The sequence below is a fragment of the Callorhinus ursinus genome, unplaced genomic scaffold, assembly GCF_003265705.2.
Source record: "Callorhinus ursinus isolate GAN/ISIS: 27379988/994484 unplaced genomic scaffold, GSC_fseal_2.0 scaffold41, whole genome shotgun sequence".
Classification (NCBI taxonomy): domain Eukaryota; kingdom Metazoa; phylum Chordata; class Mammalia; order Carnivora; family Otariidae; genus Callorhinus; species Callorhinus ursinus.
The window spans coordinates 10837252-10858763 of record NW_027397103.1 but is presented as its reverse complement, the minus strand read 5'-3'; the positions used below and the strand labels follow the sequence as shown (position 1 = coordinate 10858763).

The 21512-nt window shown below is 50.8% G+C and overlaps 1 protein-coding gene across 12 annotated transcripts in view; it reads left to right on the top strand.

The window, feature by feature from the left end:
- Window positions 1-21512, top strand: part of KDM2B (lysine demethylase 2B) — a 118198-nt gene that overhangs the window by 44118 nt on the left and 52568 nt on the right. For all 12 annotated transcript variants that reach the window (XM_073881174.1, XM_073881172.1, XM_025889574.2 and 9 more), the window contains 3 exons: window positions 4513-4628; window positions 10308-10434; window positions 12544-13019. In XM_073881174.1, coding sequence (XP_073737275.1) covers window positions 4513-4628; window positions 10308-10434; window positions 12544-13019 — 719 coding nt within the window. The remainder of the gene's footprint in view (window positions 1-4512; window positions 4629-10307; window positions 10435-12543; window positions 13020-21512) is intronic.

Sequence of the window (21512 nt, the reverse complement as noted above, 5' to 3'; positions counted from 1 at the left end):
AGCAGAGCATCTAATTCTGGCATTTCTCACTTCTGACATGGATTTTTGTCCCCACAGTGCGATCTTAGACAGGTATCCTCCTGTCTCATGCTGGTCTCACGTCTCCCGGGGGGTCATTCAGCAGGTCTTCAACTCTGAAGGCTACCCGGGAGGCTGCTGGGTTGGGAGGGTTTTAAATGTTCCCGTGTCTTTGCGAGATGTGGTTTAACTCTTTCTTCTTGTGTCTGGGGTGAAGGGGCTGTGCTATAGGGGTGGTGGTTCTCAGGCCTCATTCTTGTGTGGTCTGGGAAAGCTGCCTGGAAGAGGAAGACTTGAAGGTGGCTGAGGCAGTGGGAATACAGTGGCCTCACCAGGGCACACAGTCAGGTTCAGGAGTGCCTAGCAGGTTACCCAGATTCAGCCTGATTGTTAGGTGGATGGAAAGCTGGAGGTGCAAATCATCCCCAAGGAATTGGAAGTCAGATGGACCCGGTGACATCTTTTTCCTTCATGTGATGCCTGTGGCCAATGCCCTGACCATGTGGATGGGCTCAGCCTCCCCCTCTGGCTGCACCAGCTGAGGGGAACTATGGTTAATGGTAATAATAACTCGCATTACTGAGCAACAAACATTTTACATACATTACTTACCTTCTTCATAAGCATGTGGGGAGAAACTTATTTCTCCCCTACCTTTTCTTTAAATAAAGAAGGTTCGTGGGGGTGTCTGGCTGGCTCAGTTGGTAGAGCACGTGACTCTTGATCTCGGGGTCGTGAGTTCGAGCCCCACGGTGGGTATAGAGATTACTTTAAAAAATTTAAAAAAAAAATCTTAAATAAAGAAGGTCCCTGAGGCCCAGAGAGGTGAACAAACTAGTCCAAGGTCACACAGTTAATAAGCAACAGAGCAGGGCAAGAGCCCAGGTGTGTCTAGTTTCAGAGTTGACATGGTTCCCCATTAGCCTGGGAGTCAGCAGACTGATGATCCGGTCTTCCTTCTCAGCCATATGACTTTGGGAGAATTATTTGCTCATTTAACAAACTTCCTTAAGGGCCCATTTGGCAGTGTGGAAGGTCATAGGGAGGCTATAAGATAGATTCTCTCTGTCCTGAATGCATGTCCAGCCAGGTAGCAGCCAGGATGGGGAGCCCAGTATAGGAACCTAGGAAAGACCCTGGGGTCAGTGGCTTGGACTGGCCTGAAAGTATTTCCCATCCTTGCTTTGTAGTAAGAATCACCCATGACCCAAGGGCACCTGGGTGGCTCAGCATCCAACTCTTGATTTTGGCTCAGGTCATATTTGGGTCATGGGATTGAGCCCCATATTGAGTCCCACGTGGGGCTCTGGGCTCAGTGGGGATTCTCTTCCTCTTCTTCTCACTCTGCTCCCCCTGCTCCCCTTGTTCTCTCTCTGCCTCTAAAATAAATAAATAAATCTTTAAAAAAAAAAATCACTCATGACCCCAAATTGACGGGTAGCCCTAGGTGTTTCTTAGACTGGGGCCAGTCTGAGAAAAAGTAACCTGAAGCTACTTGATAGTGTAATGTGGCTTGGGCCTCAGATGACCCATCTGTGAAATGGGTACAGACCAGGGAGAGGGTGGCAGTGAAGCAGGCTGGATGGGAGGCAGAGGGTGGGTGGGCTCCAGGAAACCAGACAGTTGCTACGCATCTCCAGCCAGTTAAAGCTGGAGGAGAATGGCCTGGTGGGCCCATCTTCCTGTTTTTCTAGAGGAGGAAGCAATTCAGATTGTCTTGTGAAATTTTCCCATCGTGAGTCTGCCGCAGCCTGTGGCCTGCCAGTTTGGGTCCCTGGTAGCAGCTAGGAAGGTCCTAGAGAGGAGAGGCTACACCTTGGCAGCTGGCCTGCCCAGCCCAGGGCCTGACCCAGCTCAGGGAGTTCATGAAGGAAGCAGGTCATGGCCCTTTGTGAGGTGCCCCCGAGTTCTGTGGGGTTTACCCATAGACTTTTGGGTTTACCCCTACAGCAGCCACAGAGAGACAAATGTGGATGGCAGGGTGGGGGGGAGGGGGACTTTCGTTTCTGAAACCTGAGTGTCTGGGTTGAGGGCAAGAGAGACTCCCTGGGCTCTACTGTCCCTCAGGTCCCAGAGAACACCTGTCAGTAGGTTTTGTGGGTTGCCTGCTTTCCCTCCATGATTGCATCTGTCCCTTGTTGCTTGGCCTGAATTGCCCCTGTTACTGCCTTCAGGTTGTTGGTGACTCTGGCCCGGAAGCAAGAGGCAGATGCCATGCTCCCCAGCCCAGTCACCGGCCTGGGACACCTGCTCTTGTCGTGGTTCCTGGGGTGCAGCCAAGGAGACACCATCAGGAGGGTGGGGATGGATGGAGCCTATGAGCACTGTTGTTTCCCCTCCCTGGTTCTTCCTGAGGGAGTGTTTAAGTCATGCAGCAGATCTGAGGAAGGGTAGGGGGAGGAACTTGGCAGTGACTAATCCATTTGAGGCTGCCTGACCCACCTGTGAGGCCCTGGCTTGGGGACTAGAGGAGAGTGGGTAGAAGCTTCTAGAACCCCTTGAAATGCCTGGGGATATAGATTCCCTGCCACTCCACTTGAAACAGAACCTCTCTTCCATTTCCCTCTTTGCTCACCCAGTAGGGTAATAGGTGTAAATCAGGTGTGTCTGTTTCCACCTGATAGGACAGAAGGGAGAGTCCTTAAATACAGATTTACGTGGGTACCACTCTTTGCAAAGCCTTCAAGATGGACGAGACAACCACAAATATCATTGGCAGTTGCTTACGTGGACTGAGTTCTTGCTCACCAGGTTCCCCACAAGGAAGACAGTGATCCTCATTTCACACGGGCAGATGGAGGCCAGGAGAGGGGGTGGTCAAGTGCCCCATATCACATGATGAGTCGGCCATGGGACAGTTTCCAGCCCAGGTCCGAGGGGCTAGGGCTTTCTGTAAGGGCCCTGGCTGGGCATGTGAGGAGCATAGGACCAGGACCCAGGAATCTTTGCCCCATTCAGGCTTCACCCCACCATGTGCATCTGCTTGCCCCCGGCCATCCTGGGTCCCAGTTTAGGAAATGTCGCGTAAGTCACGTTGATGGTGGTAATAAGAACAGGAATAGACAGCTTAGCTCTGCTCGGCAAAAATATAAAAACGTGCAGCCGAGAAAATCAGCCGGCACACAGCTGAGATGGAGAGGCCGAAGCAGATGGGGAAGCCAAGGTGGCAGCCATGCTTGTCCTGCACGCAGGCGCCCAGGTAACGCGACAAGAGCACACCTGCCCAGCAGAGCCAGTGTGGGGAGCTAATGGCAGAACCAGCTAACATAGAGCCTTCGTTCGTGTGCTCTGGGCTGGTGCTTTTCCCCGCCCTCCCCCAGGACCGCTCTGCCCCAGGACCGCCAGCTCATCCCGCAGGGCAGGACCAGCGCCCCGAGTGTCCCACAGAGGGCAGCAGTGGCCTCGCACCTTTGCTCCTGGCAGCCGCGGCCAGCTGCGCTGCCCGTAACCCAGGGCTGGCATGTTTTGGGTCGGGCTGGGGGCTCTGTAGTCCTCCTCCAAGCAAACACATTGTGCACACAGGTCGGAGAAGAGGGGCCACAGGAGACGTGCACACCTGGGCTTGGCGTCTCGGGGTCTCGAGGTTTGGTTTGCCCTCTCTGTCCCCTTTCTCCTCTGCCGATCCTGTCTTCCACTGTGAGTCTCTCTCTCCGCCTCTGTCTGTCTTTGTCCTACCCCTGTCTCTCTTGTTTCTCTCTGCATGTCTCTTTTTGCCTCCCCGGCCGGTTCCTGGGACCTGCAGGCCTGGTGTGCTGAGCCTGTGATAGAGCGGCCGTGCAGCGTAGGGGTTCAGAACGGAGACGCTGTGACTTCATTCAGCAAGTGACTTACCTTCTCTTGCCTTGGTTTCAGCATCCGTAAATGGGAGTGGATTATAATATTGCCTGTCCCCTAGCTCAGCACTGTTACTGTAGGCGGGAGCGCATGTGGGTCTGTTGAGCCCTGGAAACATGTGTTAGTTACTTGGCGAAGGAATTGGGTAGCTTGATTTGTCTAGCCTTCATGGACCAAGTGAGGCCGACACGCTGGGTTCCAGTCCTTATCGGTGACTTCGCTGTTCTGTGCCTCAGGCAGGAACGTGTCTGGGTCCTGCAGTTTTGGCAGGCATCACTCGTTAGCTGTGGCCCCAAGCAATCCTTTGTGACGCCTCCTGAGACGGGTGTTCTCCGGGACGCCGGGGAAGAGGCTCAGGGATGGATGAGCAGCCTGAATGAGAGGTGTCCAGCTCCCTGGCCAGCATGGGAGGGGGACAGCCCACCGCCATCTCGAGCCAGCCAGGGGTCAGTGCCTGCAGTAGTCCATCGGGGCTGTGTGTCTGAGTCCTGTCAGCCAGCCCGGAACCTTGCCTTTTGCGTCGGGCAGCCCGGGCATCCTCAATTCTGGCTCTGGGTCCTCCCCTGGGCTTCCTGTGCCCTTCTGCGTGCTTCTGTCGGTGACCCTCCCCAGTGGTCCAGGAGCCAGTGGCTGACCCTCTCTGTGCCCTCCCCACCCCAGGTTGGATCCATGCAGTCTACACCCCTGTAGACTCTCTGGTATTTGGAGGAAACATCCTGCACAGCTTTAACGTGCCCATGCAGCTGCGTATCTACGAGATCGAGGACAGAACACGGGTAAGGTGGCTTCCTTCTCTCCTTGTGGGATTGCCCGGCCCCTGAGCTCTGCCTGGTGCTCGGGGTGTGTGGGACGAGTCATCCCAAAGTCCTCCGTGGTCCCCCCTCCCTCCTGTCCCCTGCCTCAAGCCGGGCCTTGGTCCCTGTGGGGGGCTGTCTGCAAGAGCCCCACCCAGAGTCCCTGGAGTTTCTGTTCATCTCCAGGCCAGTGGCAGCCAAAACCCCCTCATCAAAGAGGAAGTATCTGTCGAGAAAGCACTGCAAGATGTCAAGAACCCTCCCTCTTTCTTCTTTTCATGTGTAGAGAGGGATGCACGGGAGTTGGGGGGGATTTTGTGGTGGTTATTGCTGTGGTTCGGAGGGGGGCCTTGGAAAGGTCAGCTCTTGGCCATGTGTCTCCTCCACCCAGGGACCCCAAATGTGATATAGCGCTTTGAGAAAGCCAGTATCTGGGAGGCCTTCAGTATTGTCTCTGAGCTGTGTGTCAGTGTCTGCTTGCAGGTGTGGGTGGGATGGGGGGGGACTTTTCCTCTTGACTGTGACAGTAACAGTTTCTCAGACGTAGGGTCTCCCCCACCCCCACCCCCTAGGGCCGGGGCCGAGGCTTGGACACCTGATGTGTGCCCTGTGTGCCCTCGGCATCACTCCAGTGCACGAGCTTCCTCAGGGGAACGCTGGCTGCTTGCGTCTGCACCCTCTTTCCCATTGTGGGGCTTGGCCAAGTGTCCCAAGGCAATTGAGAGAGGGGTCTTACAGTTGTTCAAATGTTTATCTCTTTTTTCTATTGAGCTATAATCCACGTACCATACGAGTGACCAGTTACGGGGCATGACTCAGTGGCATGTAGGGTATTCACAGTGTTGTGCAGCCACCAGCTCTAATTCAAGGACGTTTTCATCACCCCAGAAAGAAATCTCCTACTCATTAGCAGTCACCTTCCATAAACCCACTCCCCACCCTCTAAGCCTGTGGCAACCAACAATCTGCTTTCTGACTCTACGGATTTGCCTGTTACCGGACATTTCATAGAAATGGAATCTTATATCGTGTCCTTTTGTGAACAATTTCTGTCACGTCTCATGATGTCTTCAGGGTTCATCCATGGTGTAGCAGGTGTCATTGCTTCCTTCCTTTTTATGGCTGAGTCATATTCCATTGTATGGATGGACCACACCACATCTTCTTGGGTTTTGCCTCAGAGGTGACTTTTTTGCCCCAGAGAGGTATTGTCATGCCGGGACTCTACAGAAGCATCCCATCGAGGCAGATGCCCTGGGCCCAGGGTCCCCGTCTTTCTTGGTCTTGTTTCTAGGCCCTGAGCTGCGCAGAATCACATACACGAACCAAAAATCTTAGCTACTGTGTGTGTATCGGACTTCTCGAATAGTCCCGACGTTGAGGGATTGTGTCCGGGGTTTCCTGGGAACAACTTTGAGCTATATTCAGCAGTCAGGTGTGTTTCCAAGAGCAACTGTGTATCTTCAGATTGACGGGTTTGCTGCTGGGATGCCTGGATCTGCAGAGCCTGGGTCTTATTTTGTGGATTTTCGTGCCTCTTTTCTCTGTTGCCCGACCACCACCCCTTTCCCGGTCTGGGGGAGGCCGGCCCCAGCCCTGGTCTGGGGAAGGCCACCCCGTGGCATTCTGGAGAAAGGCACCATGTGGGTGTGAGTGGTCATCTCATAGTCTGGGTCAAGTGCTGTCCGGGGCTCCAGCCAATTGTTCCTTGCCCAGCCCTGAAGAATGGGCCAGTTTGCGTGCGAGCAGACTAGGGAGGTGTGGGATAAAAAAGGAGAAATCTAGAAGTGAGGCCTATGACTTTCCAGCCAATTCTTGAAAGCCAGAATCAGGCTGGGCTTTCTAAAGGCTTTGGCAACTTGCTTGGCAGCTGTCCCCCTCCCCCAGGGAATCCGGATTGTACGGGCCAGTGCATTTGGGCCCCATCCTTCCGTCAGGAGTCCAGCTCCCCTCCCCTGCGGGAGGCGGGTGGGAGGGTAACAGTGTAGAACCCTCGGCGTCACAGTGAGCGCCCAGAGACTGTCAGGCCCACGTTGAGATGAGCGCGGCGGGGTCCCCTCCCCCAAGGCCCACTGTCCCTGTCGTCTGAATGGGTGTCCCATCTGGTTTCCCTGAAACAGGTTGATGGGCGGGGGGCTGGCGGGCGGGCTGGGCCGGAAGCAGCGGCAGGCTGTTTAATCTGCTTTGATTTCTGGTCTTTGGAGAGGGCTTGGCTACAAGGCCCAATTGTTTATGTCTTAGGAGCCAAGGCAGACAAAAGATGCTGGGGAGAGAGCACTAGAAGCCAGATAAAATACCAGGGCTCCTTGTCAGCTCGCTACGGCTTAATTCCTTACATCCCTGCGAGCTTTCTTAAGAAGGTTATGGCCATTTAAAAATAGTTTTCAAGAGTCCCTAAAACAGGGCTTTCCTTGGAAACCAGAAGCAGGGGGTGGGACAGGAAACTGTCAGTCTTTAAGCCCCGTGGTGTGGATTTGTCTTAGAAAAAGAATTTGCCTTTGTGGCCCAAGGTGGGGAACCCCCCTCCCATCCAGACCAGGGAAACCCCAGTGGTCTCCTATGTTTAGTGAGCCGCGTCTTGCTTTGATATTGGGGGGGGTTGGGTGATAGGGGTCTTTACCCTGCTGCCGCTGAGGGGCCTGGTGGTTTCCAATGTATAGAAACCCACACGTGTCCCCCCTCCCTGTGCAGAGTAAATCCTCTCATTGTAAAGATGCAAGGTGGGGAGGAACTATACCAAGGACTGGATGTGTTGCATGTTTATTATGTGACGATAACGTCTCAACAACCATCACTACATATTTTTAACTCCAGTTAGCTTGATAAGGGACAAGATGGTCCAGTTGATCATTCATTAAACTGCCGTCTCTCTTATGTTTATCTTTTTTTTTTTTTTTCCTCCTTAATGGCTCTAGTGAAGGCAGCTTTCTCAGGAAAGGTAACGCCGCACGCTCCATTCCCTCTCAGCCAGTGAATCTATTTGGAAATTGCAAATAATTTTCCCTTCCTCTCCTCTTTTCCTCTACCATTGGATTTTTTTTTTTTTCCCATTGACTTTTTTTTTTTTTTTCCAGGAGAAAAACAAATTTTAAGACACTTCCACCCACCCTCATATTTTAGTTTTTCAAGTTCCTTGAGACCTGGGAGTTCTAGATGCACCAAAACACCTTTGGTTCTGATCTCCTGAGGTCACTCAGCTGTGAGAGGAAGGGCTAAGGCCAAGTGCTACTCTCATGGGCCTTTGGGAACTCAAAGCTACCCCTTGAGATCCGCTGATAGACTGATTACCCCCCAGGCTGGGAGCGCTGCATGCTTTCTGACTGCCTTGCCTTTCGGTGAACAACTCAATTTGGTGAGGCTCCGAATTTGTCAACAAATAATGTTGAGCAATCGTGTGTTTAATGTTCCCAGGCATGTGGCTGAAACCTTTTGAAGGCGAAGGGTGGAAGGCGACAACCCGTTTGTAAGTCAATTCTTTGCAAATTTTGTTTCCTGCCGTGCTCTCTTGGAAAAAAAAAATAAAAATAAAATGAAAAAATTTGAATTCCTTCATCAGCATTTGTTTTCACCCAGCTGGTTTCCCTTGGGTTCAGCAACAATGAGGGGAGACTTCTCTTCCTCTCCTGACATACAGCCAAAATATATATTTTTTTCCTGATCTAGAAAGATTCTGAGGCACCATGGTGCCCTTCAGTGCAGAGCGGCTTGCACGGTTTCCCAAAATTTGAAAGGTCAAAAGCAACTTCAGAGTCTTACCAGTTGAATCTGAAGTCAGGAGATGTGAGTGAGGGTCCGAGAAGAGGCGGGCCTGCGTGTCCTCAGCCTGCTCTGTAGGCATCAGCAATTGGTTTCAAAGTCGCTTGGTCCTTGCTCTGGAGCGGGGGTAGGGCTGAGGCTCCCGGACCCCTCATCACAGGAGGTCAGGGTCTGTCTCAGCTCAAGTGAGACAGACTCCTTTTTAAACTCCGAAGGGCACTGATCCAGTGACAGTGAAAAAGTATTACTACTATCCCAGCATTAAAACCAGGGTTCTCAGGAGAGTAGCTGGAGCCAAGGAAACCGCTAGATGTTCCCAACTCCATGCATCCCCCTGGAGGAGCTCAAAAGCATGCGGCGGCCAGGATCTCATTCCAACACATAACATCCACCAGAGGTGGGGAGGTCAAGTGGACCCAATAAGCAGATGGGAGAAGTAAGACCCCCCATGTGGGAAAAGGGCCTCACGGTTGAACACTGAGTCAGCGGGGCTTGGGGTGGCCAAGGGACTGAACTGTGACTCTCAGAGAGGGCAGAGTGGGGGGCCTTTTCCAGATGGGCACTGTGAGAGAGGCAGGAAAGTGGTATTTTAGGGCAAATGGAGGACCGAGGTCTGCTTGTCTTTGCCTTCATCCCACACGTAGCATGTTGCCTGTAGAGTGTCGCAGAGAAAGGTGGGAGAGTGTCCTTGCTTAACATTCAACTCCCTGGGTTTCTGGAAGATAGGAGAGGTGAAGAGGGGTCTCTGGCACCCGCAGCGGTCCCTGGAAGCAGACACCCCCTTGGCGAGAGGGCAAGAGAGCAGGTCCGGGGTGAGTGTGGACCTGCAAGATCTACGCGTAGCCTTGGAAAAGAGGGCTTAGTCCCTGGGGGAGACAGGGACCACCCACTCACCGCCCTCATTCCTCACTTACCCGCTCAGGATGAAGTTTCCGGAAGGTTCATCTGTGCAGGGCCGTCAGTGGAACTGCTTCCTTGCCATCTTTCTCTGCCATCTCGTCCATATAGACCCTGCGCTTCCACCCATGAGAATCCTCCTGGAGCCCAGGCCTTTTCACAGTTCTGATACACAAAGCTATCTGCACCTACACTTCCTCTCCTATAAGAAACGGCCCAAAGGGAAGCCCCATCCGGATTCCTGCTCTGGACCTGGGCGTGTGTCTCCTGGTGTTAGAGCCGCCCCAGGTCACCCTAGTGTCCCTTGTGTCCAAGGGAATCCTCTGGGAATGCAGGCTGGGCAGTGCCAGGTGGTTGTCGGGGGAGGAGCAGGAGGTGCAGGAGGTGGGACTCTCTGAGGCCCCGCCCCTGGAGGTAGGAGAGGCCACACCCCCTCCCTCCTCATTGGTCCACCCGGTGTTGTCTCCCTCCCAGAGTGCAGGAGATGCTTGATAGCCCGTCTGCGAGTGGGTAAGGTTTGGGGGTTGTTTTCTGTCTTTCAAGGGGTTAGGGAGGGATAGCAGAGTGTGTGCAAGAATTTTTTGAGAACGAGGAAGAGCCTGTGTTTGTTGTAGCTGGAATCAGGCTCACATCCGCAGGTACCCGCACCCTCCATCAGCAGGTCAGGGGACAACTCTGTTTCTCTGCATCTAACAGAAGCACAAAGCGGACCCCATCGGCCTTCCCCTGGCAGCCTGCCGCTCAGGGAGCTTTGAAATGATGCTCTCACATAGGCCTCTTTCTCCCTTCTTCCTCCTCATATGTGCATGCTACTGGTATCTTGCCCCTTCCAGCGCCTCTCTCCTGCCTTCCAGCCCGCCTCCCCCATTTTTCCCTCACACCATTTGTGCTCTTGTTAAGATGGTGAAAATAACTCCCACCTGCAGAAACTCCCTCCCCCCAGTTTTCTCCCTTGGTTTTCCTTGGCCCTCCAGAAACTGACTTCCACCCCTGGGTCTTTGCTTTCAGGTGCAGCCCAAATTTCGCTACCCCTTCTACTATGAGATGTGCTGGTATGTCTTGGAAAGATACGTGTATTGTGTGACCCAGCGGTCCTACCTCACTCAGGAATACCAGAGAGAATCAATGCTTATTGGTGAGTGAAATGTGGGCCCGGCCACCTCCACTGCTCAGCTGGGCAGGAAGAATGTTTCCAGTGTGGCCCTAGAGAGTCCCTGGGTTTCTGGAGTTCTCTTGAACCAAAGTGTCGGGCAGACTCCCAGAGACCCCTTAGGAGGGGAAGCCATCCTTGTCAACTTCGCATCTGGAATACAGAGTCCAAGAAAATGAAATTGTGACCCCAACAGAGTCACCTTGGTGGCCTCCAGGTCTCGCTGAGGAACCAGTCCCAGGCATGGTTGCTGAAACAGGATCCCTACGGAGCGAAGAATCCTGGTGGTTTTAGTCCTCCGGGGCCACCAGCTGATCCCCCATCCTCAGCCCTCCCCTGCACCTAGGGGTTGGGTTTTTGTCTATATATGAGCAGGCCCACGAGGTGCAGCCGGTCTCCAAATTCTGAGGCCAGCTTTGAGCCAGCGGGAGGGGTGACCAGGGCTGGAGACACAAGCTTGGCAGAGCAGTGGGTGGTTCTGACAGATGCAGGAGAGAGTGCTTAGAGCTGCAGCTGCGGAGTCCTGCCTTCCTGCCTTTACTTAAAGGGACATCACCCCCAAATGGCTCATTCCTGCCTTTACTTAAAGAGACATCACCCCCCAAATGGCTCAATCCTTGAATCTTGACTCCTAGACGCCCGCCTGAGGTTGCCTCTAGCTGTGACAGTGAGCCCTGAGGAGCAATCTGGAAGAACACGGCTCTTCCCCCCTGCCTCTGAGCTCTTGCTGCTGAGGAGTTTCCTGGAGGCAGAGTGTGCTGAGACTCATTCACTGCTTCTTTCTCATCACGGGATAGAAAAACATGATCGGTCTGTCTCCTTTAGGGTCTGCACGGTTTCTCCTGCAATCCCCAGGATTTTTAGATTCTTTATTTTTTTCTCACTGTAAAAAGCCTCCTTCCCTCCTTCCCTTGACTCTCATCCTTAGTGACTTTTAGGGGTTTCAGACTGGGCATATGATGGAGAACAACTGTTTCTGCGGAGGTCTTTATCGGGAAGTGCTTATTTACCTCCTAGAAATTCAGTTTTGCCTGGGGAGTCTCTTGTGAGTCTCCTACATGTCAGATGATGCAATATTCGGGTGTTGAGAAGTCCTGAAATCCCACAACCTGCTCTCTGGAAGCTCCGAGCCTGGTAGGAAATGGGAAATCAGTCTGAAATAATGGGGCGACCCCTGTGGTTGTAGTAGCTTACACGTTCCTGTGGGGACCAGAGGCTTGATTTTGCGGCAGTCTTCAGGACCAGGAAACGGAGAGTCACTTCTCTCATTTGGATATTTAGGGCTGTAGAAGAACGTTCCCGATTCCGTTTGCAGGCACAAGAAGAAAGCTTGAGGCAGCATTTGGGTCATTGAAATTTCTTGCTTCTGTTTCCCCCCCTGCCTCAGTGCTCCTCCTGCCAGAGTAAAGAGGAGACATCAGGGATGCCTCCTGTATCAAATGCTGGTTGTGTGCCAGGACCCGTGCTTAGTGATGCCTTAGGGGATCCTCACCGCAAGTGTTCAGAGGAAGCATTTTTTTGCCTTATATTTTTAAAAACACATTAATGGGATATCGTCCCCATACCATACAATTTAATGTGTACAACTCAGTGGTTTTTCGCATATTCCCAGAGCCGTGCAACCATCACCAGTCGATTTGGGGTCATTTTCTTTACCTCAGAAAGAAACCTGTACCCTTGTGTTATCCCCTTATCTCCTCCCCACCCATCCTAGGCACCCACTAATCTACTTTCTGTCTCTATAGATTTCCCCCTGTTCTGGACATTTCATATGAATGGAATCGTTATATAACATATGCGTTTGGGGCCTTATTTTTATATGTTGAAAAATAAAGTGCCAGGTGTATTCAGAGGGGTGAAGCAACCTGTCCGGGTGCACACAGCTGGGAAGACACAGGGCTGGGATTTGATCCTATGTCTGACTGACCCCAACCTTTCTGGAGGCGGAGGGCGGCACAGGCCGTTAGAATTGTCAAAAGAAGCTGGATGTCCAGAGTAAAGGGGAGGTGTAGTGAGTGGAGGTTCCAGAGACTCCTCGCAGGGAGTTTGGGGCATTCATCTTAGTCTTTCCTGTGACCCTCCCGCTCCCTGTAGATGCCCCTAGAAAACCCAGCGTAGACGGCTTCTCATCTGATTCCTGGCTGGAGATGGAGGAGGAGTCCTGTGACCAGCAGCCTCCAGAGGAGAAGGAGGAAGAGGAGGAAGAGGAGGAAGGAGCAGACAAGGTGCCCAAGCCACCCGCCGATGGCCCTCCATCGCCCACCAGCACCCCCTCAGAGGACCAGGAGGCCCCCGGGAAGAAGCCCAAAGCACCTGCCCTGCGGTTCCTCCAAAGGACTTTGTCTAACGAGTCGGAGGAAAGTGTGAAGTCCACGACGGTGCCCACAGACTACCCCAAGACACCCACTGGCTCCCCTGCCACGGGGGTCTCCGCCAAGTGGACCCACCTCACCGAGTTTGAGCTGAAGGGCCTGAAAGCGCTGGTGGAGAAACTGGAATCCCTCCCAGAGAACAAGAAGTGTGTCCCTGAGGGCATCGAGGACCCCCAGGCACTCCTGGAGGGCGTGAAGGTGGGCAGGGCGTTGCATCTGGGCCTGGGCAGCTGAGAAGGGCCGGACAGGTTCCCAGGGGCAGCTCAGCTCAGGACAGCTCAGTGCAAACTGTCCCGGGGATGTGTCTGTGCATAGAGAGGGGCTTCTGGTTCAAGCAAGCCTGCCTAGGACTTCTGAGCCGAGGCCACCATTGACAGCTAAAGGAGAAGCTGTATGGTTGACAAGGAGTTCTTTCTCTGTACTTGTTGAAAATCCGAGGCTTTGCTGGCAGTCGGCATTATGGGTGTGCCCATAGTGCTGTTGTTAGGTCTGGGGACAGACCCCTCCATCCTGGTCAGGAAGACTTGCCGTTCTGGGCTGGCTTCCCCTGGAGCATGCACCTGCATCATAGGACCAGGTTGTGCCTCCGGGTGGTCCTCTAGGTGGCCAGCTAAGGTGGGCCACATAGCCTCCTGGGGTTCAGAGGTCTCTAAGTAGAGCCTAATTATTGAGCAAATGTTCATTGAGCACCATCTGGGCTAGCCACTGGGGGAACAGAAAGTAGGAAGGCATAGTTACTGCCCTCAGGCAGCTCACTGGTTAGCGGGGTGAAGGATACTCATCAGCCATACCAGGTGCCTGGGCTCTGGGACAGTTATGCAGGGGCCTTTGGTTTGGGCTTTAGAGGCTGCATAGGAGTTCTCTGGATGGGGAAGGCTGTTACAGGCAGAGTGCAAACATGCAGTGTGTGTATTTCCCAGGAAATACACTGAGAGGCCTTCCCCTCTAGTAATCATCATCATAACACTTGTTGGAAATTCACAATCAGTAAAGTACCAGCACTAGGCAAGGTCCCTGAGTTATCTGCACTTAACAGATGTGAAAGTAGGTTCAGAGAGGGTAAAGGATATGCCTGAAGTGATAGAGCAGGTAGATGCGGGGAGCTGGGATGAGGGGCCACAAACAGAGGGAGCTGGCGTACAAAATCATTAGTCCAGAGATATTTCACTTTATATAGAAGGTGTGCCCCTCCAGGGGCTGGGAAATGCAAATCTTATAACTGGGGAAGATTGCCAGATTGTGGTGACCATCCCTATAAAGCAAATCATTCCTTGCTTTGGATCCTTTTTACTCACTCTTGACTTTTTTGGACGTTGCTGACCTCTCTTGAGGGTTTTATGAAAATGTGCTTATACACACCAAATTTTGCATGCTGTGTCAAGAGGTCTTGGACTCCCGAGCCTGTTCCTGGACCCTAGGTTAAGAGACCCTAATCTCGTGGCATGGAGTTTTGTATGTTAAGTTTCCTAAAGCAAACCTTAGAATTCTCTCATGAGGCTCCCTTTTTCTTCTGAGGTCCTTTAAAGTAAAAACAAGGAATCTTCATCAATAATAAAACCATTAATAGTACTGGGGCCCCAGAATGTTGTAAATGAGTTAAAAACACATTCATCTTAGGAGGAGGTGTTGTTCTGTGCTGTGCAAACTCTTTTTTTCCTTTAAAATATTTTTGTGTCTCTGATCTGTTTGTGTGTAGTGTTCTTGGTTCCTGGTTGGTCAGATTTCTTTCTTTTTTTCTTTTTTGGTCAGATCTCTTTCTAGGGATAGGACTTGGCCCCTCCTATCTCTCACCTGTACCCTTACGCCCACACCGTACTGCCTTGTTTGGCTCTTGTGGAGACATTTTCTCCCTTCTCAGAGGCCATCCTACATGTAGGGAGAAGGTAGTAAGGGTGTTGCTTTGGCTTTCTTTATAGAACAAGCAATGGATCAGGCCCTGGAACAGAGGTTATAAATTGGCAGTCCCTGGCCAAATCCAGCCTCTAGGCATTATGTTTGGCCTGCACAGTATTAAACATATTTTTGTAATTACTTGCCAACATTAAAATATCAGAAGAGTCATAAAAGAAAATATCCTAGCTCTTTGGCCTGTGTTCCTGACTGGCTGCAAGCAGCAGGAAGTGAGTAGCAGCTGACCTTATACACCCCAGTCCCCATCACTCCCTACTGCCTCCCTGAGTGTGTATTAGACTCACACATCTCTTTTTCATATAATCTAGCCACTTAAGCTCACTTATTGAACTTACCTTTCTTTTTTTTTTTCCTAAGACACCAGAATAGATGATTTATTGATACTCAGCCACAAAAGAAAACAGAATTAGTCCCAAAAGTCACAGGTCCAGGGCAAAGGGCCGAAAGGGGCTATTTTTTGCTACGAGCAAGGTGGGTCTTTCAGCGGTGGTCGTTGGGATCAGATGGTGGTTGGATGTTCTAGATCCATTGAATCAAGTTCTAGAAAGTACGCATGCAGTCCAGTAGTTTGTACCGCGTCCCTGGCCTCTGGCTTTCTTTATTTCTGCTCCTCTGGCTTCTGTGGGTGCACAAGCTAGTGCTTTACTTGGACCTCTCTGTCTCTTCTTTTTCGCGGCAGCCTGCGCATTCCCTTCTTCCTCCACTTAGCTGTCATAGTGTGGAGGTTTCCAGAAGATGGAGCTAAGGCCATGAGAGCTCCAATTTGCCTTTTTTTTTTTTTTTTTAGATTTTATTTATTCATTTGCGAGAGAGACAGAGAACAAGCAGGGGGAGAGGCAGAGGGAGAGGGAGAAGCAGACTCCCTGCTGAGCAAGGAGCCCGATGCGGGACTCGATCCCAGGACTCTGGGATCATGACCTGAGCCGAAGGCAGAGGCTTAACCATCTGAGCCACCCAGGCGCCCTCCAATTTGCCTATTTTTGGAGATATTTATGTTCTTGAGCCTTGTCTGAGGAGGTCTTTTGTAGCTTAACAAGCTTGTAAATTGGGTAGACAGGTCTCCTTAGAGCCCCAGGAGAACTGGAGTGTCTGCTCGTGTCTCTAAAGGCTGTGTGGCCAGGAGTTTGTATGGGGGAAGTAGAGAAACGTCTCTTCTGGAACAGGAGGGTTCTTGGCTCTCCAGCCTGGCCATCAGCCCCTCATAGTCCCTGGAGACCCAGAAAAGAGTTTGAACCCGAGACTGACCTTCAGAGGGAGAGTGTTGTCACAGAGGATGAGCAGCTTCTTCCTGGCTGCACCTCAGTGCCTTGTCTCTCTCTCCTCAGATACTGGGGTTTTGTTTGCACTGTCTGAGAAATAAAACACAGCTCAGGAATGTAGGCCCAGAACAGAGATCTTAGCCAGTGCCTAGTGCCATCACTACCATTGAGTGATTCCTATTTCTGGCCAGTGGTGGGTCCCCCTTAGTGACTGACCAGTTATGATCTTTGGTCTGCTGCTTATGGGGTAGCTCGTGGTAACCAGAGCCCCTGCGATTGGAGATGATCCCCAAAACAGTCTCCAGTTGGCTAGGTTTGGCTTTTATCAAAACCCATTTTTTCTCTCATTTGTAGTGTATTTTTTTTAATTGTGGTAAAATGCACATAACACCATTTTGCCTTAAAATTTTTTTTTTACTTACTAGATCACCACTTTAGAATCTTTAAGAGTCTTTAAGAATTTACCATTTTAACCATTTTATTTTACTAAAAAATTTTTTTTGAGATTAAAAAATTTTTTTTTATTTTTAAGTAATCTCTATCCTCACTGTGGGGCTTAACCTTACAACCCCTGCGATTAACATGCTCTGCCATCTGAGCCAGCCAGATGCCCCAATCCTAAAGTGCACGGTTTAGTGACTTTAAATACATTCACAATATTGTGCAACCACCACTTCTGTGTGGTTCAGAACATTTTCATCACCCCAGACAGAACCCTGTCCCCGCTAGTGGTCACTCCCCATTCCTGCCCCCACCGTCTGCTGTTTTTGTTTTTTTTAAGATTTTATTTATTTGACAGAGGGTACAAGTAGGCAGGAGTGGTAGAAGGAGAGGGAGAAGTAGGTTCCCCGCTGAGCAGGGAGCCCAATGTGGGGTTCGATCCCAGGACCCGAGATCATGACCTGAGCTGAAGGCAGATGCTTAACCTGCTGAGCCACCCAGGCACCCCTGCTTTCTGTCTTTATAGGTTTATCCACTCTGGATGTTTCTTCTCTGTAAAAGTTCCAAGTGTTACAATGTTACATGATCAATGTAAAAAAAAAATTAAACATTAGAGGCTAGAGTCTAGAAAATGTCCCCCTCCTCAGTTCTCTCCCCTGGAGATAACCCTGCTACCCATCTGCTGAACATAATCCTGGAGCTTTCCCCTCACCCCCACCTATACATGATTTTGAAAAAAATTAGATGGTCCTGTTTTGCAACTTGCTTCTGTCCCTTAAAGCTTTCTCTTTTGTGTCTTCCTGTAAGTCTAGCTCATCCTTTTTGTGGGCAGAACTTTTGAAAGTTGAGTTTGTCCTTCCCATGACCCTGTGGTTTCAGCAGGTCTGGGAGAGTTCGTTTGTACCTTGAAAACTTGCCTTGCGGGGTGTGGATTTAGATTCAAACCAAAAGGACCACCCTACTTAATTTATTTTGTGAAAAGAAGGGAGATTCCAGCATCTTGTAAAAATCCAACTAAGAAAGTCATTTCCGGGGTGCAGCGGTGGCTCAGTTGGTTAAGCATCCAACTCTTGATTTTGGCTCAGGTCGTGATCTCAGGGTCGTGAGGTTGAGCCCCACGTCTGGCTCCACGCTTAGCATGGAGTCTGCTTGGGATTCTCTCTGTCCCTCTCCCTCTGCCCCTGCTCAGTTGCTCTCCCTCTCTAAATAAAGAAATAAAATCTTAAAAAAAAGAAAGGAAAAGAAAGAACGCCATTTCCTTTCCCTGTCTTTGTGAAACTCTTGGGATTTGGGAAACTCTTAAGTGACTTCCTTCTTTCAAGACACTTCTTGTGCTGGAGGTGCAGGATATCGGCCTGTACCTAATGTGAAGAATAAGAAATCAGGACATGAGACCCTTGAATTCAGTTTCCGGTTTCCGTTCTTTGCTGCCTGCTATGTGGTCAAGTCACTGTACCTTTCTGTTTATCTGCAGGTGAAACAGGGGTATTGGACTAGCTGTGTTTTATCTTTCCGGGGACCAGATTCTGTAGTCCCTTGGCCGTTCCGAAGTGCTTAACCCATCGAAACCTGAGTGTCTTCCTGGTAAAATGGGGATAATAACAGGGATCTGTGTCATTGGATTATTTTGAGGGACAGTGAAGTAATGAACACCTAGCACTCCTAGTAAACCCTTGGAGAAAAATTAGATATTCTTAGGTAAACAGTCAAAGGAGAGTCAGGCTGGCTTTGCCTGGCTCTCCACCCTTCCCAAGCTCTGTCCCCACCTCTCAGCTCCCCCCACCCCTCCTCCAGCTTAATGATCACCATCTGTGTAAGTTTCTTAGGGCTGCCATAACAGAGAACTACAGACTGGCTTAAAACAACAGAAACTTATTTTCTCACTGTTCTGGGGGCCGGAGGTCTGAAATCAAGGCCATGCTTGCTCTGAAAGCTCTAGGGGAGGAAGGATCCTTCCTTGTCTTCTCCAGCTTCTTGTGCTTGCCAGCAGTCTTTGGCATTCCTTGGCTTGTAGCTCCATCACTTCAATCTCTGCCTCCATGTTCACATGGTTGTTCGCCTTCTGTGTGTGTCATCTTCTCTAATAAGGACAGCTGTCATTGGATTAGAGCCCACCCTAATCCACTATGACCGGGTCCTAACATGGTTACATCTGCAAAGACCGCATTTCTCAATAAGGTCGCATTCTGAGGCTTAACCCATGAATTTTGAGGGGCACCCTATTCAACCCAATGCATCATCATCTTTTTTTCTCTTCCATCTTGGATTGGCAACAGTAAGATGGGAGTAGCCCTGCATGCTGTTCCTTCTAGAAGAATCTGTGCTTTCTACTAGAACTCAGGGAGAAAGTTGTGGCTCCTGATGGGAGGAAAGGAGGCGGGTGGCTCCTGGCGGCAGGCCTACTCCTCATATCGGCTGTAGACGACTTGAAAATGCCTGGCAAGGTTGTGAAGGGTTTGAGTCTAAGTGGGTCGTGACCACTGAGCTTGGTGGTAGGAGAGTCTTCGTTGGATACCCTGCAAGGTGATTCTGCAGTGGTCATTATTAATTAAAATAATGCTAGGCTCTCTTTTCCCACGAGGCCATGCCCTCCTGGTTGCCAGAGTGTCAGCTTGGGATGAACATGCTGGCTCACAGCAGACAGCCACCTTTCTTATTGCACAGAACTGTGGGACTCTCTGGAATTAGGGGCTGGAGGAGGCAGTGAGGGGCCATTGTTTTCAGGTGTTTTATATATATTTGACATTAAAAAAATTTTTTAGAGTTTATTTATTTATTTATTTGACACAGAGAGAGACAGCTAGAGAGGGAACACAAAACAGGCGGAGTGGGAGAGGGAGAAGCAGGCTTCCCGCGGAGCAGGGAGCCCGATGCGGGGCTCCATCCCAGGACCCTGGGATCATGACCCGAGCTGAAGGCAGATGCTTAACGACTGAGCCACTTGGGCGCCCCTATATTTGACATTAAAGAAAGAAATCAGTTGTATTGTTCTTCCATGAAAACCCAAATATAAGAGCAAAGAAAATAATACTAAATGAAGAGTACATTATCCAAACAGGTATTATCTTTTAAGACCAAAGTTTCTGGAGTCAGGCTGACTCCCAGGAGCCATTCATTAAGCAGCCGAATGCTCTTGGGGGAAGTGATAAAATGGAGAAAGAACACGTGCCTCATCAAATTCAGCGAGGCAGCATGCATAAAGCCTTACTTAGCATGGGGCCTTGAAGTGCTCGTAACCTAGAGCTGATTTATTATTATTATTATTATTATTATTTCAGACATCGAGGAATGAATACAGGCCCGTTTAAAGTGTGAAAGTCTGTGAAACCTATGACTGTGGAAGGTGTGTGTACAGCTTTACCCTCTTGGGATCATCAGTCCCGACCCCAGAACACACCTGCTTGTTAAAGCACCCGCGCCTTGCTGGTTTTGCAAAATAGTCAGGTGTAGGGTCTAGGCCTCCGGCACTGACGGCTCTTTAATTTACTCCTCCCCTCTCCCCCCGCACCTGCTTCAGAGGAGCTAAGAAGCAGGAAGCCTGGCTTGCTCCCACCTGAAAGATGACCCAGAGCCCAGAGAACGGCATAATCAGATTCAGCCGGGCTTGGGGGCTGGCCTTCAGTAGTTGCTCAGGCTCTCTTGCTGGGGCCTGGGTGTCATACTGAGCCCTGTGTCTGGTATTTTGGTTGGGCAGTGAGGGGATAGAGGGTTGATAGCAAGGATGGATGAGACAGGCCTCTCACCTACCGAGCTCCCAGCGTGATAATAAAACAAGCCACTGGTACTCCCAGTTCTCTGCCTCTACCACCTCAGGGATCGAAGGAGAACAGCAAAGGGCCAGATACCCAAGTTCCAGACATCTGGGCAAACCCTGGACCTGAAAAATGGGTACGTCGATCCGTGTCCCTTGGGACTATTTTTTTTGGCCTAAAATTAAGTTGTGGGCTCCTGACTCACCTTATTATCCCTTCTCGTTATGTAGCTAAGTCAAGCGTTTAGACTGCCCTTCCAACTAAATAAACTTTTAAATTTCCCTGTGCTTAGAACTTCTGAAGTGGTTGAGTTCTGCAAACAGAGGACAGGGGCAAAGTATTCCAGCAGGAAATATGACAGAAACCAAGAGAGATCGGCCAACAGTCATTGAGCATTTACCGCAGACCAAGTGCCTTCCGTGCGTTATGATCCTCGCCACAAGCTGGCATGGTGGGGGCCTATAATCATCCCATTTCCTAGATGGAGAAATTGAGACTTAGGTGTGGTGACTTGCCCAAATCGTGTAGCTAATAGGCTTCTAATCACCGCGCGCTTTGGCTCATGTAGGCTGTTGGTCGCCACAGGCCATGACAAATGACTACAAACCCCGTGGCTTCAAACAACAGAAACTTACTCCCTCCCAGTCTGGTGTGCCCCCTGGGAAGGCTCCAGGGGGGAGTTCTTCCTTACCCTTCCAGCTTCTAGTGACTCCTGGTGTTTCTTAGCTTGTGGCTGCATCACTATGGTTTCTGCCTCTGCGCTCTCAGGGCCTTCTTCCTGGTGTCTCTGTTCAAATCCCCTTCTTCTTTCTCTTATAATACCAGTCATGGGGCATCTGAGTGGTGCAGTCAGTTAAGCATCTGACTCTTGGTTTTGGCTCAGGTCATGATCTCGGGGTTGTGAGACCGAGTCCCGCCTTGGGCTCCGAGCTGAGTTCAGAATCTGCTTGGGACTCTCTCCCTCTCCCTCCTTCCCGGTGTTCCCCCAGCCCCCAGCTCTGTGCAAGCATGTGTGCGCTCTCTCTGTCCGATAAATAAAGCAATCTTAAAAAAAAAAAAAAAAGACACCAGTCACTGGATTTGGGGTGCACCCTAAATCCAGGATAATTTCATGTGGATATCCTTAACGAATTACATGTGCAAAGAACCTTTTCCCAGGTAAGGTCACATTCATAGGTACCAGGGACTGGATTTGAACCTACCTACTTGAGAGATACAGTTCAACCCAGTGCAGATGGGTTTTTACAGGCGGGCACAAGATGGTTGGGCTGGAGCGGAGGCAGGGATCTTGGGAGGCCCAAGGGGCATTGACGCCCAGTTGCCTGTGG